Below are 17230 nucleotides of genomic sequence, written 5' to 3'. Positions count from 1 at the left end.
CAGCGCTCTTTTGTGTAGAAGTTGTTACTGAGGAAACAACTTTTTTGTGTAAAAGTTGTTCCCTCTAAAACACAAACGTTTAGCTATTTCCAGTATAGGAAGGAAGCAAAAAGCTGCAAGAAGCTTCTAGAAAGGAAACTGTCCTGTATTTGTAGATTTTAACTCCTGAGTCGTTTTGGAAGATATTTTTTATATTACTATAAACCAATAATTGTATTTTTGACACTTCAATTTATACAAAAAGATTTAAAAAAATGTTTGCATAAATATATGTTATTGAGGTTTTAATATGTGGGGTGATGTGACAAATTAATTTAATTAACATAGAATAATAGATTGGAAAAAATTTGTCACATATGATGGTCACTGAGCAGTTACCTAGCAACCCCAGCTGAGCTCCAGCACATTTGGTCAGATGGTTTTATTGCTGTATGTGCTGTACAATGGCTGCTGGAAAAGACAAGTGTTTTATTGTTGAGTTACTATTCAGAAACAACTTGCTGAATTCTTGTTGGTTGTGCAGGAAGCTCTACTTCTGCTTTTCAAAGATGTACTGTTGTATTATTGAGCATCTGTTTGCAGCCATTTTCACATGCGAGTGTAAATGTTGACTTAAGGCAGAAACCACTTATTTGGATTAAAAGTGACAAAAGGCCCTAAAACAACTCATTCTGAAAAGAGCTCAAAATAACAGTAAAATCTCATCATCAAGAATGACTTTGTACATAAAATGTCATTAACATGTTTGGTTTAGCCCATTGACCTCTTCTAACCCGTTCAGGGAAGCATCATAGGTTACCTTTAACAGTTTTTAAAAAGGAACTTCCTAAAATCCATGTCAGATGTGGATTTTACAAAACCAGTAACTGGAAATCGGCCTTTATCTCTCAGTGCATCTTTAGAAAAACTCATTTTCTTATGTCTGCTTGGGATAAAGATTTCATCCGAGCGCAGCAGATGTGAGAAGGAGGGGCAGCCTGGTCACCTGCAGGGAGAGGTGAGAAAGGCATCTAACAAAACAAACCTATTCAGCTGTTCTCATCAACACGATACACCTTACTCCTGTGGAAAAACAGCCCACCTGAGCGAGGAGAAAACGTGCCATCCTGACCATATGGTGAAGGTCCTTATAAGGAGCACGAGATGGCTGAAAACCCATTCTCCTGTCCACTGAGGCATCAGCTGTGCCACATGGGCTCTCTCTGGAGGGAAAGAGAGGTCAGACGTGTTTGCTTCCGCAGGTCTGTTATGTAATCAAGTGATCAAACCAAATGTGCTGATGACTGAGTGTTTTTTTTTGTATTTTTATTTCCCGATATGATGGCTGTCAGCTCTTAACGCACCCGCTCCGGGTTTCTCAGGATAAGCTCAGGAACGGAAAGAGATTCCTCTCAGGTAGCAGAGATTCAGAGCAGCTTTGGCAGATAAACTGTGAAATGAAAGAGAGTGCGTAATATGGAGCTGTCTGGATTATCCCGCTACGAAGGGTGCATTCCTCCACAAACTCACGGCTGAGACCTGTGGCACTTCACCCAACATTTCCTCCGTGAAAACTCTGAGTGCAATCAATGGTGATTATCATTACGTCCGGCATCCTCAAAGGCTTGTCAGGCCGCGGTGTGAAAACATAAAAAGACATGCAATTTGGCAATCAAACCGCATGATCGAGCCAAGAGGGCTGTAATTGACAAATCAAAGGAAGGCTAAAATGCTGCATTTAAACTTATGCAAGAGAGAGAATTGGCTTCCGAGCCTATCAACTTACATTCCCTCCACATTAACCACGGCAATCTGGCCAACTAATTTAAACTGATACATCAAAGGCTTGCCATGTTGGGTGTATTCCAGACAAATTTCAAGGTCTTACAAATTTATCATTTGATGGAAACTGCCAACAAGTACCCACATTAATTTCAATATTTCTTCCCATCTGAACATAATCACACGACACAATCGTTTGATTGAGGTTGGGTATATTTCTGAGCTGAAGAAAAACTGCATAAAATGTAATAGAAAGAGACAAAAATAATGTTTCTGAATCTAATTACTGAGGGAAAAGACTCAGAGAATTTGTCAAAGAATGATCAGCTGGTCAATTTTCTAATGAAGAAAAGGTCAAAGCAGAGTTTACTGACAGAAACTGAACCAATTTTAAAATTCTGGATTCATCCAGAATACAGGGGTCCATCATGTCAAAACTAGTTAGTTTTCCAGACTCAAATTTCCAGAGTTCTCAGTCGCATCAGTCCATTTTAAAAGTATAAATGTAAGAATTTATTACAGCTGGTTGTTAGGTTGTAGCTCCTTCTTAATACTTAAATAAAGCCTGCAGTTTCCAGACAGCAAAGGAACTCTAAAAGTAACTGGTTTTCTGCAAAAGTGCATTTGACCATTCTTCTGGACCTGTCAATAACTCCCTTGCTACACAAAATGTTCCACAGAATCATAGCCCAACCTAAAGTAGGTCCTGGGCAGATAATAACTAAAGCTTTTTTAAGCTTATTTTTCCAAATTGAAAGCATAGATTATACATTCTCACTTCAGCTTATGTGATGAGACTTTGCTCTGGCTCACGTCTTCTCTATTCCACTGAACCGGGTTGAGTGGAGGGTATGGTTTTAGCTTCTCATAATGACCATTTATTGGAGTATAATCCATAACTGAATCTAAAGCCTCAGAGATTACAATAAGGCTACATACAGAAAGCTAAACATCACCCTGGCATGTTTTCTGCCAATGGAATAAAAAAAAAAATAAAAAAACAGTACTCCAACTCCCTGCAATATTGCAATAAATGAATTTTTTGGAGTCAATTACGGTATTATATTGATTATTCTGACAATTAATCAAATATAAAATTGTTACATTCCACAGATTTTTCAAAAATACATTAAAAGATGCAAATAAACCAATTAAATTTCTTTTTAAATAAGAAAAAATATTTTTTATTACCTAAAATGCAATGACCAAGTTAAGCTAATGCTATGCTATCTGTGAAGTTTTGAATAAAACGTATTTACAGAGAAAATATGTTTTCTCTGTATTTACAATATTATATTATAAATATGTAATAAATATATTATAAATATATTTATTGTAAATACATGCAAAAGGTTTCTTTTCTACAGTTTTGGCCTACTTACTGTTCTAAACATGTTTTTATTCAGCAAATGACCTTTTTTGAGTCTGTATACTTTTTTGAGTCTGTATTAATTAAAAATTAATCAAGTACTAAATTAGCAGATGATTGTTTTAATAATCAATTAATTGTTTCAGTCCAAAATAAAATTGCAATAAAAGTGGTCAGAATGCATTGTTCTTCTTTTAAAGTAAATAGAAGATTGCTGGTGCAGTCTGAACTGAAAGGCTCCCTATTTTATGTCATAGCCTTGCTTTTTGCTGACAAACACACTTATAGGCAAAGCACCACACATCTGGCACTGTCACAATTTCATCTTCGTTTGCCCTCCTACTGCACACTCGCAGAAGTTACATCATGCTCCCATCACGAAAGAAGCAAATTAGACGTGGAAGACTGGAAATGTTTCAGTTTGCATCAACTGGGACAAAAAAGTAAAATGGTCACACTGAGCCACCACCAACAATGCAATGTGGAAAATGACTGTGATGAGCATAAGGGTGATGTAAGGCCAACCACAAGGAGGAAAAAAGATGCACAACAAACAAATGCATCAGATGCTCCTTACATGATGGAGTCAGCATGCAGGCGAAGCTGCATGGTGGGTAGATGACAATGCAGAGACTGTAACCTGTCTTCACGGTTGAGTGAGGGGAGAGGTGGCTGAACAGAGGCGAGAGGGAGGAGCACGGTTAGTGATCCTGCTCCCCTCAGACACTGGAGGCAAGAAGGTGGAGATTAGAAATCGTGCCATGTCAGGATTGGGAGCATGCTGGGCAGCGCTGGGGCAGGGGAACATGGGACGTCAGGGGAGGGCGGGGCTGCAGGGCACCATAATTGTGATATACATACACACACACGCACCATCACGACGGGTGGTTGATGGGTAAACAGGCAGGGAAGGGCGGTGGGAGGAAAGAGGGCGGCTGGGTTCTGCTGCTGAATACTGAACAGAGGATCAGGGACGCCACTGCATGTCAGTCAGGACCTAAAAATACTGCTCCATGTTACAGACGGCATCAAAAGTAAGCAGAGAAATGTTGAGATGACGCTTCCGTTCAGAACTGGCTAAAGTGTACTTTACAACGCTTTGAAAAAAGATTCAAGAAACTTTTTTGTATCTTCTCAAATAAAAATGTGAAAAATGTGACATTTGTATTAAGCTTCCTTTAATATAACAACCCAAAATAAAATCAGCCTCAAAAGTCACCAAATTAGTCAACAAAATCAAAAACCAAATTTGTTTCTCAGAACAGACAACCCACTTAAGTAAATAATGATTATAAACTGAAATACAATTGACCACACAGAAAAAAAATAATGATCAGGACAACAAACATTAGTGATAAAATACCACTGTATAAAGAAAACTATAAAAAGCTTCATTTAAACCAAACATGTGGAAGAAGGTGCTCTGCTCAAATGAGATCTGAGTTAGACTTTTGGAAAAGCAATAATGTACATCTCTCCACACACACCATTCCCAACAGAAAACAGAGTGGTGGCAGCATCATGTTGTGGAGAGGCTTTTTTGCATGTGTTCGACAAGGTCCACAACAAAATCCACTGAGGATCTGCTGGCATACTGTTAAGGGATGCGTTAGCAGGACTGCAGATTAAACATGATTGGATGGATGAGATGTTTGTATTTCTATAATTGACTATATTGAACAGGAAAAGATGTTGCTTTTGTTTGTTTTGCTAAAGATGAATCTAGTTCTATGGATGTCTTATAGAAAACTGCATAATAATAAGTCAATTGTACAGATGTAATTTAGAAAGAATAGATATTGTGATATGAAGTAAAAATTAGATTTGTAAATATGTAGAATGCAAGATACCTTCTCTTTAAAGGAAGAACTCCAAAAATATTCAGAAATTGTAAAATTTACTCAAAAAGATAAGGAATATATTTACTCTGAGGTTAAAAAAACCCAAACTAAAATCAATGTACAGTGATGAAAAAACCATAGAGCAGTTAAGTATGTATTTTCATACCTGCAGACTGTCAGAGTGAAACAACCACAAGCTGCAGCTCCTAGAAGGCTGCACATAAGGTTGACACTGTGAGCTGGAGACAACCAGGGCAGCAGATACATAGACAAACGGGCCAAGAGCGTGAAGACTGGATATCCTGGAGGATGAGCCACCTGAGAACGAAATGACAAAATCTTTCATCAAAACAGCTCAAGCTCAGTCAGATTAGCTTGAGTAGAAAAGAAGACAATTTTCCAGAAAGAACAATTCCAGTTATAGAAGGCCAGATTTGGCCCACAGACCTTGAGTTTGACACATGTGGTCTATCACATCTATTGTGGTTTAACGTGACAAAATGTCAAGAAGTTCAAGGGGTATGAATACGTTATAAGGCACTGTATGTTGAACTAGCAATCCTTTATAGATAATGCAGTCATATACAACAGAAATGAAGAAAAACTAGCTTGGTATGACGGCTGCTGACTTTACTACTACAGCGCACATCTCCTCCTGCTTCTTCTGGCCTCTTCCCAAGGACAACACAGCTCCCCTGGGCCGTGATGAAGCACGTGGTGCTCAACAGCCTCAGCCCCCGAGCCACCTAAGAGCCGCAGTCGCTCTCGCCTGGGGGATCTCGGCAATCACAGCAATTAGCCGCTAAGTCTCCTCCACCCAGATAAAGGCTCAGTCATTAAACACAGGCTCATTCCCTGGCACTGATAACACAAGCCGTGCAGGCAGGGAGAAAGGACAGCTCCTCACAAATGAGCACAGAGCTGAAAGGTGAAAAAGTGACTGCTGCCACAGTCACCTCAAACAAGGAGAAGTCTTGGTGGGTAATTTCAGCTGTGAAAAAGGGAATAAATCTGAGTGAACATAAAAAGATGGCACAGACTTGAAGATGCATCTAAAGAAATAAAAGAAGGCATAATAGGGGATTGTTTGAAGGATGAAAGAAGAGCTAGACAACTGATCTAAGTGTAGAGACGTGCAGCTAAAGGCCACTGTTGGAGCAAATGGAAACAGATCTCTGCAGCTCTGGGGACCATGAGAGGGGGCTCCGGCAGCTTGGGGCAAAGGGACAGCCTGCGAGGCCCTGGGGAGGCCTGAACGGCAGACAGGCAGGCCACACGGACTGCAGCACTAACCACAGGATTACTGGCATAGTGACACCGACACAGCCTCCCTAAAAGGATCACAGCGGCGTAATAAACTTTATTAAATAATAAAACTTATTATAACTGTTAACCCGATTTAGTTCATTCTTTGCGGCTTACACACACACACAAAAAAGAGGGGTGGATATAATAAGCCTTATACCGTACATAAGGCAAAGCCTACAAAAGCCATCGCCTTACCATTGACTTTAATTGGATTTGAAAAACGGGTTGCAAATTATAGCATTCTCTACTTGCAACTTAGTAAAATAAGTGTATAGAAAAGCAGGGGGAAAAACCTGTGGACTGAAAGTAAATTAATCTGCTTTCTGCCCATGCTTAATTAAACTTCCCTAATGCTTATAAGAGTTAATGAGTGAATTGATTAAACAATACGGCTAATACTTACCCCCAGCTCACATGCGGTGGTGATCAGCTCTCCTGTGGAAGGAAGAAGGGAAGGAAATTAATGTAAACCCAATAATTATTATTAAGAGACAAGTCTGCTCCCAAAGTTTTCCCAAATCAAATACTTGCACTGGGGTTTTGCATTAATTTGCCAGGATCAAAACCTGCAAATCTTCCCAGTGTGACATTTCCTAAGCGGCACGCTCATTCTCTTCATCTTGCGCGTCTCCCTTGATGCCACCCTCCCTTCTTCTGCACACACACACACACACGCAGATATAAACACACGCGCAAACCATGAGACTCCCTCTCCAATGCCCTGTCACACAAAGACACATATGCAGATCTGAGAATAATGCTTCCACTTCCATCCTCCCCGTGCATCAGGGTCCCTTCCCTTCTTCCTTTCTTTCACCGTTCAATGTGCCTCTCTGCCGCTCCCACACTCCCAGTGTCTTAGTGTCTCCTTTAGTCCGTTGGGCACAAACAGAAAAGGCTACGTCGGTGACAGTCACAGAATGAGGTAAGCTTAAAAAAAAAAAAGAGCCGGCTGCGCAGTTTTCTGACAAGCTCTGTGTGAGGCGCCGCACAAAGTGAAAAGAAAACCCCTAAAAGCTATTTGAGGCAGCTTTAATGTATCTGGGCGCAAACCCATTTGTGCCAGAATACACCCAGAGCGTTTCAAATTATACTGATTTCTCACCCAATGTTTGCATCTCCCACTCATGAAAATTGAAATTTGGTTCAGATTAAATGACATTGATAAATGCTTGGGGGATCAAGATGGCTCCCTCTACTGGTGCTCCAGGGAAAGTCACATTTATCCAGTGAGAGTGATGTTTTGTTTCCTTTAAAATTTAGAAAGCATGTAGGTGACGTTTACTCAAGATTTAGGAGTCAAACTAGTTCTCAAAGTTACCAAAACAGAGAAATGTAACACCACAAACGTCAATGTATTATTATTGAAAATTTATGTGACAGACCAGCACTAAGTAGTAGGTAAATGAGGTGGAACAACGTTTATACATGTTATTTTTTTGGAGGGGTTAAATAAAAAATTGAAAAGTGTGGCATGCATATGTATTCAGCATGTATAAGCAGTCAGAAGTCACCTAGTTAGAAAATAAAGTCTGCCTGGGAGTAATTTTTATCACAAAGGCTGTTTTGGCAATTCCTGAATCAACCACCCACTAACAAAACATGGTGGTGGCAGTGTCATGCTGTAGGAATGATTTTCTTTAGCAGAAAGGGAAGATGTTAAGAATTGAAGGGAACTAACATTGCAAACTGAACCTCATAAAATAAATACTGCTCTGAGAAAGGAAAATTATGCATCACCAGGGTAGACTTCCCAAGAACAAGGTGCACAACTTTACAGCTTAACAGTAAAATATTTGCATTCATTCATATTTTGAAATGTAAACACAGAATTTATTATTGTTTTTATGAAACATTAGTGGAAAAAAAGTTTCAAAATTCTTTCTGTTTTTTAGATTTGGAAAAAATATTAATTTGAGTTTTTCCTTTTTAATTACAAAAAGAATCAAAAACAATTATTTTCCTCACAAGAAAAAGATAATAATTGTGCATAATCTCTAAACCGCAGATTTAGACTCATCTCCAGCTATTTGCCACTCCAAAAATGTCAGTGTCTAGATGTCCAAAGCTGGTATCTACACCTGTAGTTGTAGTGAAACAAAGGTTTTACTCATTACTGACCTCATAAACAAAGGTCATCAACACCTTTTATGATTTTTATTTATGAAAAATATTCCAAACCATCCAGAATATTCCTTTCACTTTGCAATTATTTAAAATCATACCAAACCTCATTGAAGTTTGTAGTTGTAACCTGACACAATAAGAAAAAGTTCAAGGGGTAGAAATACTTTTCCAAAGCGCCATAAAAACATAAATGGTTATTTCAAATGCAAGCAGCGGCAAGTGTGTTTACATATCACAAATAAACATGTGCAAAGCAACAACATCGTCCACAACAGACCTCCATTTTAGAGCAGAATGGCTGAATTTCAGATGGCACTGGTTGCTATTTTGCAACCCTGTCGATACAGCGAATTACGATGCCTAAAATTCTGCCACACGAGGAGCCCAAACACTTATCAGTCTAATGGACCATGAAGTCAGAACTCCTCCACCTGCACGGCTTAAATGTTTTTACAGCTCAGTTTCACCTGGCATCAGCCGCCAGCTACCAGCCATCATTCCACATCACACTTTCTCATCCTTCATCAGTTTCTCAATTTCACTCATTTTCCCGCAGTAGTGGCACACTTTTACCCCATTCAGCAGAGAAACTAGCACTAAGCCAAAACATTCATCTCAGTGCCACAGAGATGCGGTTCTGCAGCCCCAGTACTAAAAAGGGAAAATATTGAGTCTACAGGGATGCAGCACGGGTGCCAAAAGTCTTTGTGATTGTGGAGCATGGGCACCCACATCAGTCTTCCCATAATCCCCATCATTTCCACACTTCACATTCCTAGACAACAGCGTACCCACGGGGCTGCGCTCAAGCCTCTCCAGGGCACATCACACCTAAAGAGATTAGGACACAGAGACGGAGACCTGGAGAATTCGGAAGGGTGTTCAGCTGGCACTATCAGAGCGGGCATCCTGCACCGTCCCTAAACACTGTGGAGAAGGGGCTGGCCGTTTTTTCAAAGACCCTGCTAGACAGCAGCACAACCAGCAGGGCTACTCAGCGCTCCAATTGCCCGCTCCTCTCCTCAGCTCTTTTTTATGTGGTCGAGCTTTCCTTATCCTTTCATTCTCGAGAAACGCTTTCCCTTCTGCAGCTGAGCAGTGCACACCTAACAAGTAGAGCCTTCACGCCTCCAAGTCCACATTTATAAGTTTGTAACCTTGCTATCACTCCTAAATAAATTAATTATATGAGGCATCACCTCTAATAAAATGCATTTTAGGAATGGTAGACAAAAAAAGCTGGACTTCAGCTTTAAATCATCCTGAGTGAGATGCAACAAATTAAATAAATATATTTCCATTACAGAATGTGTCTCTGTTGATGTCACAGGTGTCATGTTTTAGCTGAAATATTTAGTTATAGGGACAATAAATAGAAACTACATCATCTTTCAATTTTAGGATTTTACACATCAGGACATAGTAAAACTGATCTCACCTTAAGGTTTAAATCTAACCGCAAGTGCAAAAACTAACTTCATCCTTGCCACTTTTGTTGGATTTAAACCATAAACTAGCAGTTAGTCAAATACACTCAATTAATTCATCTTAATTACAATGATCACCTGAAGGAAAGCAGGACATTTGACACTTAGTCACTTTCTGCAGCAACACAATACAAATTAGGAATGACATTAGAATGACCCAAGAGAAGCAACATTTCTGCACCAACCAAAGTGAAATCACAGAAAACCAAGTACTCTGTGTCAGGCTGCACAATTAGCAAGGTGTAACACCAGTTACCATGTAATTGGTGTTACACAGTTAGGATGTAAAATGCTGAAGTTCATCCAAAAGAAAAAACAGATTTTTATAAAAGATCAAGGGAGGAACCCACTTCCCTCTAAAAACAATATGGCAACATGATATCTGGTCTGCATCTGAATCAAAACTACAAGTTTGCTCAAAATGAACAGCATCACGTTTGAGAGAAAGTATAAACCCATAATATCAGGATAGCTGAAGTTTGATCCAAACATGGTCAAAACAGGACAATGAGTCCCAAAACAGCAGCACATTTGTCTTTGCACAAGTCTGGTTGCATCATACCCACACAAATATAGATTTTATTTGCTGTTATGGGTCGCAGCTTCAAGAACTTCTGTAGTTAATGTAAAGTATATATAAAAAATAATGTCACTGGTCTACTTTTTTATTGTATTTATAATACAGCAGATGCTTACTGTTCTAGATTAGGTTCAACAATACAATGCTTAATTTACCTAGAGATAAGTAAAACTTTCTTTATCTGTTTTTAAGATAAAAAATATATTCTACAATAATGAACCTGATCTATTGGATGGATAAAGGGACTTTGACAAGCCATGTACTTGGCTTTTATTTTGGGTATACCACTAAATATCAACATATTGACTAGATATTTTCCGTTGAATGAACATTTTATAACTTATTAACATTGTTTTACTATAAGCAATTGTTTTGTCCTTTTAGTCACAATTTTCTAGTTTCAATGTAAACAAAATGTGAGCTTTTCTAAACAGTGCAGCTGCCTTATATTTTGAAGTATACATTAAATTGTTTGCTTTGATATACAACTCTTAAACATTTCACATACAACCCTTTTAATATAACCTAATGCTGTAAACGCTGAAAGAGGATTTTATTGTATTTTAACCTAATAGCACTTAAATTTTTCAAATTAATTATCAGACATAAATAAAACTATTTCAACGCTTTATTTAGGTTTTTATCCATAGTAGCACACTTCGTAACTGAAACTTTCAATAATCTATATTGTTTTAATGTTGCTTGGCTTTTTCTTTACAACTGTAGATTAGCAAGTTTAGTTTAGAGATCTTCATGACAGATCTACTGTTTGAATCAATGTACCTGCAGCACCATGGACAGCACCATCTCAACAAGGCGCAGCTCTATTGGCTGCCGCCGAAAAACAACAACAAAGCCACGTGACCTCAGCAGCACGAGTTAGCCCGGTAGCACCAACCTGAGTCTCCTCCGGGTACAGTCCTCTGCACACAGGGTATATACACTGCCGTTACGAAGGCGACCGTAGTCCCGGTCAGTATCCAGCCACCACTCTGTTTCGCAAACATTTTTATGCGCTGTAAAATCCAGGAAGATGTCAGCCGTGTGTTGCTTAGCTAGCAGTAACACTTAGCATGCCTCCACATTTAGAGCCAAGCATTTTAGACTGAACTCTTAGCTATTTCCTGTTGTTAACTACACAACCACACACGGACAACGTGTACCTAAGTTTAGATTTTGTCTACATAAATGGTTTTCGTTTTAAACGCATGATAATCGGCTAAGTTGAGGCGCTTTTGTTGCCTTGGACATAGCATCCGGGAGCTTCACACGCCGTCTAGCAAATCACGCGATATTACCGAACGGGAAGTAATGAAAGGAAAAGTCAGAAAATCTGGAGATATAATCCTATCGCGTGTGGCTCAAGAGACAGAAATGGCAGCTGTTACTGACTTTACTTCCACTCACATGGAGAAAAACGGTCAATTTATGTTCTGTGTTTATTTGTGTTTACTTTTTCCACATCCTTTATACGAGACTCCAGAAGCAAAATAATTCTTCATGTGTTTAATGCAGTAGATAATTGAAAGATGCCTCATTTGCAATGTTCCAATTACATTGATCTTTTTAACTGTTTCAAAAACACATCTGGCATTTTTAAATCAACACTTAAAGGCATCTTTACAAAACATTTTCGCTTAGTCTGAGCCAAAAATTAAGTATTTATTTTTCAAAAACGGTTCATTTCTACACATGTGCTCTTTAGGTTTATCATAGAGGCATATTGAATTCCCATTTGCACTCCTGATCAGTATCTTAGAGTAATTGTGGATGCAACACACAGCTACCAGAATTTGGTACGCATGTTTGTGTTCATTGTGGGATTCTTATGCACACAGAGCCTGTTATTCGTACATACATTAAGCTCCAAGTCCTATAGCAAGTTGATTGTTGGTGTTGTTAGTCTGCTTTTTCAGAACAAGTTTTGATACTGTTTGGGCATTTTTGTCAGACTATCCAAGTGTCCAATTTTCATCCAGCAAGCTGTTGATTCGAGGTGAACTTTTAGAAGGTACCCACCTATTGTCATTGTTCAATCAAGTTTGAGCAATGCATTTGTATCTCTGGCAGTAAAACAGACCTACAACTAAAAGGTTTCTTCAGCAGGGATGTAAAGTGAGCTTAGCAGTATGGACTGAGAAGGTGCAGACAGTTAGAGATGCCTGGCTGTTCCAAAATTAACAACTTTAAGCATAACTATTTGCAGGGCAATTCAAATATTTAATGTGGATTAGTATGATGAAGCAAAGATTTGATGTATTTGGCCACAATAGCAAAAAGCATGTTTTAAGGAGTTATTGTGAGGCTTTAAAATGTAAGAACATCATATTAACTGGGAAGTATGATAGTGGTAGCATCTTGCCAATGCCCCAGAAGCAAAAACAAGTTTCTCTATAACTTGCAAAGGATCATTTGCCCATTTATTAGAGTTGATGTGTGCATATATTTGAGCCTGCACCGGTAATTTAGATGCTGTGTGGATTTGGGAAATTACACCAAAAAATTCAAACATTTTCACAAAATTCTTGTATTTAAAAATTCATTGAAGTTGTTTCTGAAATATAAGTCCAGCCTAAAAACCAAAAATTCAGATTTATCATTAATAAACCAAAATGAATACAATATATGCATGAATATGAGGAATCTATTCAAACATCTGACCAACACAGTATCACTGAAACATTTTGGTTACTTTTACATATTCAACAGCATTTCTTGACCCACAAACTCCTTAAGAAACAAACATCACATATATTTAAATTTAACTCCATACATTTATTGCAGCTTTTTAAAATCTCACTTTTTTTACTTTATTAAAGCTGCATCTTATTACAGTTACTTATTTTCTTTGACACTACACCTGAAATGAGATACTCAATCTCATAAGTGTCCCACAAGCGCCCATATTTCAGAGGTCAAGAGGTGACTGTACGTAAGAAATTGGCCTATTGAACTGATAATAATCCCGGCTCACCATAAATGAGTCTGATCCCCCAGTATGTTGAGCTCTCGATGAGGTGGAGTGGTGTCAGCACCTAACTAACTCTCCGATGGCTCTCTAATCCTCCTCTTCCTCTCGCCGCCACCCTCACTGTCTAATCAGCCTCCAACACACACACATACACATACACAGGCAATGCTCACATCCATCTGACACGCAGAAACCAAAGCACTCACCCTTCCTCAGACGGGGGGGTTCGGTGGTGGCTCTTCAGTGTGATGTCACTGTTAATCCACGCTTGGTTATCCGCCGGGCTGCAGCGGCAGCAGAGGCACGTCAGGCAGAGATGGGTGGGGAGGTTAATAAAGCATGTCATAAAGACTTCTATTTTCATTTCCTACATCATATGCATTAATGCTCAATAGAGGGCTAATATAGACACAAACGTGGAGTTCTGATAGCAGAGATAAAACACATTCATCGAGGCCTGTAGCCTCCAATTCAAGGCGCAGAGGAATCATTAGAGTCTGCTGGATTAAATCCCTCCCCCCCTTGCATCCACAACATGCAAGGCCTTTTTTATTGACAGCTTGTCCAAAGAGAGGAATTACCCAAACAGTTGAAACTCTCATTCCATATGGCACCACACTATTAACATTAATAACAACTGTGCTAAATTCATTATCTTTTCAGATTGTGTGCGAGGTGTATGATAATGTATGTGTGTGTTTGCATGGCAGTGTGTGTGATTAGAGAGTTGTAATGTTCCAGCTCTGGGGATTTATTGCATAAGATAAGAAAGGGCATTAATAGTAAATCGTGATGGTCCAGTGGAGCAAAACTGTTGGAGAGGAAATGCCGCCTTTGTCAAGACCTTTCTACACTAACAACCAACATTTCGTTTGTGATTTTTTTTTGCTAATGTTTCATAACAAACAGAAACAGCGGAGGGATGCATGAGCAAATGGCTTACGAGGCAACCGAGTGAAATTCCATCTATTTGGTTCTGTATTTTCCCCTACTTACCCCATATCTGTTTTAATCTTACCTTAAGCATCCTTGAAATGAGGTGTAATCCAGTTAAGCCCTTTTGAATCTGCTTCAGAGCCATTTTACACCCATTCATCACCCCGCAAACATTCTCTGCTAAACACATGCTCTGGGTCCACGAGCCAAAATGTTCGTACTGGAGACACCAAAAGATTAAAACGCTGCACTATTTGGGAGTGCAAAAAGCCAACCAAACACTATAAACCATGCAGCTGAGATTTGTCTCATTAGAAGGTGACAGTGAGTAAGCACAACAATTACTCATCACCTACAGTATAGAAGGATACACTATAGTGGATATGATTGGTGGGTACAAAAAATAATGAAAATTTTTTTGTACCCACCAAATTCTAAATATTTGTGTTTCCAATTGCTAAATGTCAACCATGTGAGCTTTTTGAGGGCTAATCGATGCTTCTGCCTTCATTAAAAAGCAAAATAGTAATACATTTTTGAAAAATTGAGTTTGGAATTTGAACATCTTACAGAGGACTGTTCAGTCTGGTATCTGAAAATGGAAAGTATTTGACACAACTGCAAACCTACCGAGACATGGTCGTCCACCTAAGCTTACAAGCCGGGTAAGAAATAAATACACGGTTACCCCTGGAGCGAAATCTGGAACAGGCTGCAAAAAACTTGGGATTGGAGAGAAGGTACATCTTCCAGCAAGATAATAGCCCTAAACATACAGTCAGAGTTACAATTTAATGGTGCTGATCAAAGGATAAGCTTGTGTTAGAATGGCCTAGTCAAACTACAGACATAAATCTATCTGAGGATATGTGACATATCTTAATATTATCAACACTTTCCATCCAATCTGACTGATTTTTGACAGAATTGTCAAAACTGTAAATACGTGGGTGCTCAAAGCAATTATACATTAAGTTGAGATGGTCAGTTTCCTAAAGGGTATGAATGCTTTTCCATAGAACAGGTGGTAAACATTGCAATATGTGTGTCTGCTTAGTGGTTACATTAACTAACTTGTGAAGGGTGTTACTATTTCTTTAGTACTAAATATTAAACCTGAAAACCTTTGCAAGGCTCAATTTGTATCAGTGCAAAGGACAAAATGGCTCCGTCATCTGTGGAAGACTTTTCATATGTGTGTTTTTGAAAGAGTTAAAAAACACACACATTATCATTCTATTATTGTGGATAAAAAGGTCCACATAGTGAGGCCTTGAACCAGCGAATGAGACTTCAGACAGATTAATTCTCCTTTGTGATCCTGTTCTCATTACAGGAAACCGGGGACTCAAACACACATAATAACAGGGCTGACTGCTGTTCCTTTGTAACATGTGGCTACCTAAATGATCCTAAATAAGATAGATGACAGGGATACGGCAATTCATAATCTGTGTTTTGCACAATGGAGTATAATAGTCTGTAGAGAACAAGGGACAACACACAGAGCTCACGTTTCCATGGCCCAGGGCAGCACACCTCGTCGAGAGCAATTAAAATGAGAGGATTCAATTTTGTCAAACTCCAGGAACCCCAGATAAATCGTGTATCTCATTTTCCAGCGCGGGATACTCCCTCACATCGGTCCTATCATGTTTGTTACGGTGTTTTTAAGACACAGCTGGCTACAGAGTTGGCGAAACCACCCCCTTTTGCCGTTTCCTGCTAATCCCAATCATTTCTGGGAGGCCCGGTGGTGGAAAAACGTCAGAGTCCGAGTATGCGGCGACTCAACGGCGGCCTCAAACAGGAAATTTAGCCTGAGCAGAAAAGAGGAGGGGGAGAGCAAGACAGCATGTCGCTGCGTGGTTTCCATGTGGGAGAAATCCACTTACATTAACTGATAAAGATTTAATTAACACCAGACTCTGCAATTACTCCATAATTAAAGTCATTTGGCCCCTTGTTTGGATGAGTAGGCAAGACGCCACATGTACCTCTGTAAGAGCAGAAGACCACAAAAAGGACATGAGGTGCTCAAAGAGGAACTGCTTTAATGTTTGAATTTAATGCTTGATTTTCCAAACCTCTGCTCCCCACCATATGTTCTGATGATGTATTCGTTTCTGGTTATTTGTCTTTTATCCAGAAACTCATTTGTTATTCATTGAGATGTAATAAGCTGAGTGGCGTGAGTACAAAGCATCATCAAGAACCACATGAAATAGTAAATAGGCGTGATATAATCATAATCCTCTTCAAACGGCACCGCATACAGCTTCTGATATTCTTATTCTATAGCTAGAAATAAATATATGGATTCTGAAACGAAACATGAACACTTTTTTTGTCCAACATTAAGACAAAAACAACAAGAAACCCGGTTCGCTTACAAACAGCGAATACATTACAAGCCTGAAACAGTGAGAAATCAGTAGTAACTTGGGCTTGGGTTGTATGTGCCCTGCAGAAGATTGTGAGGGGAGCTGAAACAGTCTTACACATTTTATCCTAGATATAGCTCCTACCTCCTTCAGGATCAGAGCTCCTTCACAGATCCAAAGTGTTTTATCTGAGTTAATGATGAATAAGTATTTTTTAAGATTGCATACTTGTGATGTCTTTAGTTCGTGTTTTTATAGAATTACATTATGTTTTGTTTCTGTCATAGGGTGTAGTGTCTTGTAAATGTTACGTTTTCTATCAGATTTAGGACTGAACTTTGACTGAACCAATTTAACATGAATATGCATGATGTTTAGAGCTGCTATCTTTCATTGCTTTCCAGTTCTAAGTTTTTTGGGTTTAGTTTTTTTTTTACAGCTTCTAACTGGTTTTCTATTAGAAGTT

General features: G+C 39.0%; 1 protein-coding gene across 3 annotated transcripts in view; it reads right to left on the bottom strand.

Annotated features, from left to right (window-relative positions):
• tmem260 (transmembrane protein 260) overlaps positions 1-11745 on the bottom strand; it is a 30877-nt gene extending 19132 nt beyond the window's left edge. The window contains exons 1-3 of one of the 3 annotated variants that reach the window (XM_005797780.2): positions 11372-11745; positions 6683-6714; positions 5138-5289 (exon numbers count right to left, since the gene is read on the bottom strand). In XM_005797780.2, the coding sequence (XP_005797837.1) occupies positions 5138-5289; positions 6683-6714; positions 11372-11480 (293 nt within the window). In that variant the 5' untranslated portion in view covers positions 11481-11745. Of the gene's footprint in view, positions 1-1081; positions 1203-1343; positions 1981-5137; positions 5290-6682; positions 6715-11371 lie in introns of those variants that run through there. The other 2 variants (XM_023353167.1, XM_023353166.1) reach the window with 2 other exon arrangements.
• Positions 11746-17230: the final 5485 nt, after the last annotated feature.

This window comes from Xiphophorus maculatus, chromosome 19 (assembly GCF_002775205.1).
Source record: "Xiphophorus maculatus strain JP 163 A chromosome 19, X_maculatus-5.0-male, whole genome shotgun sequence".
In the NCBI taxonomy this organism is placed as follows: domain Eukaryota; kingdom Metazoa; phylum Chordata; class Actinopteri; order Cyprinodontiformes; family Poeciliidae; genus Xiphophorus; species Xiphophorus maculatus.
This window is presented reverse-complemented; position numbering and strand designations above follow the sequence as displayed.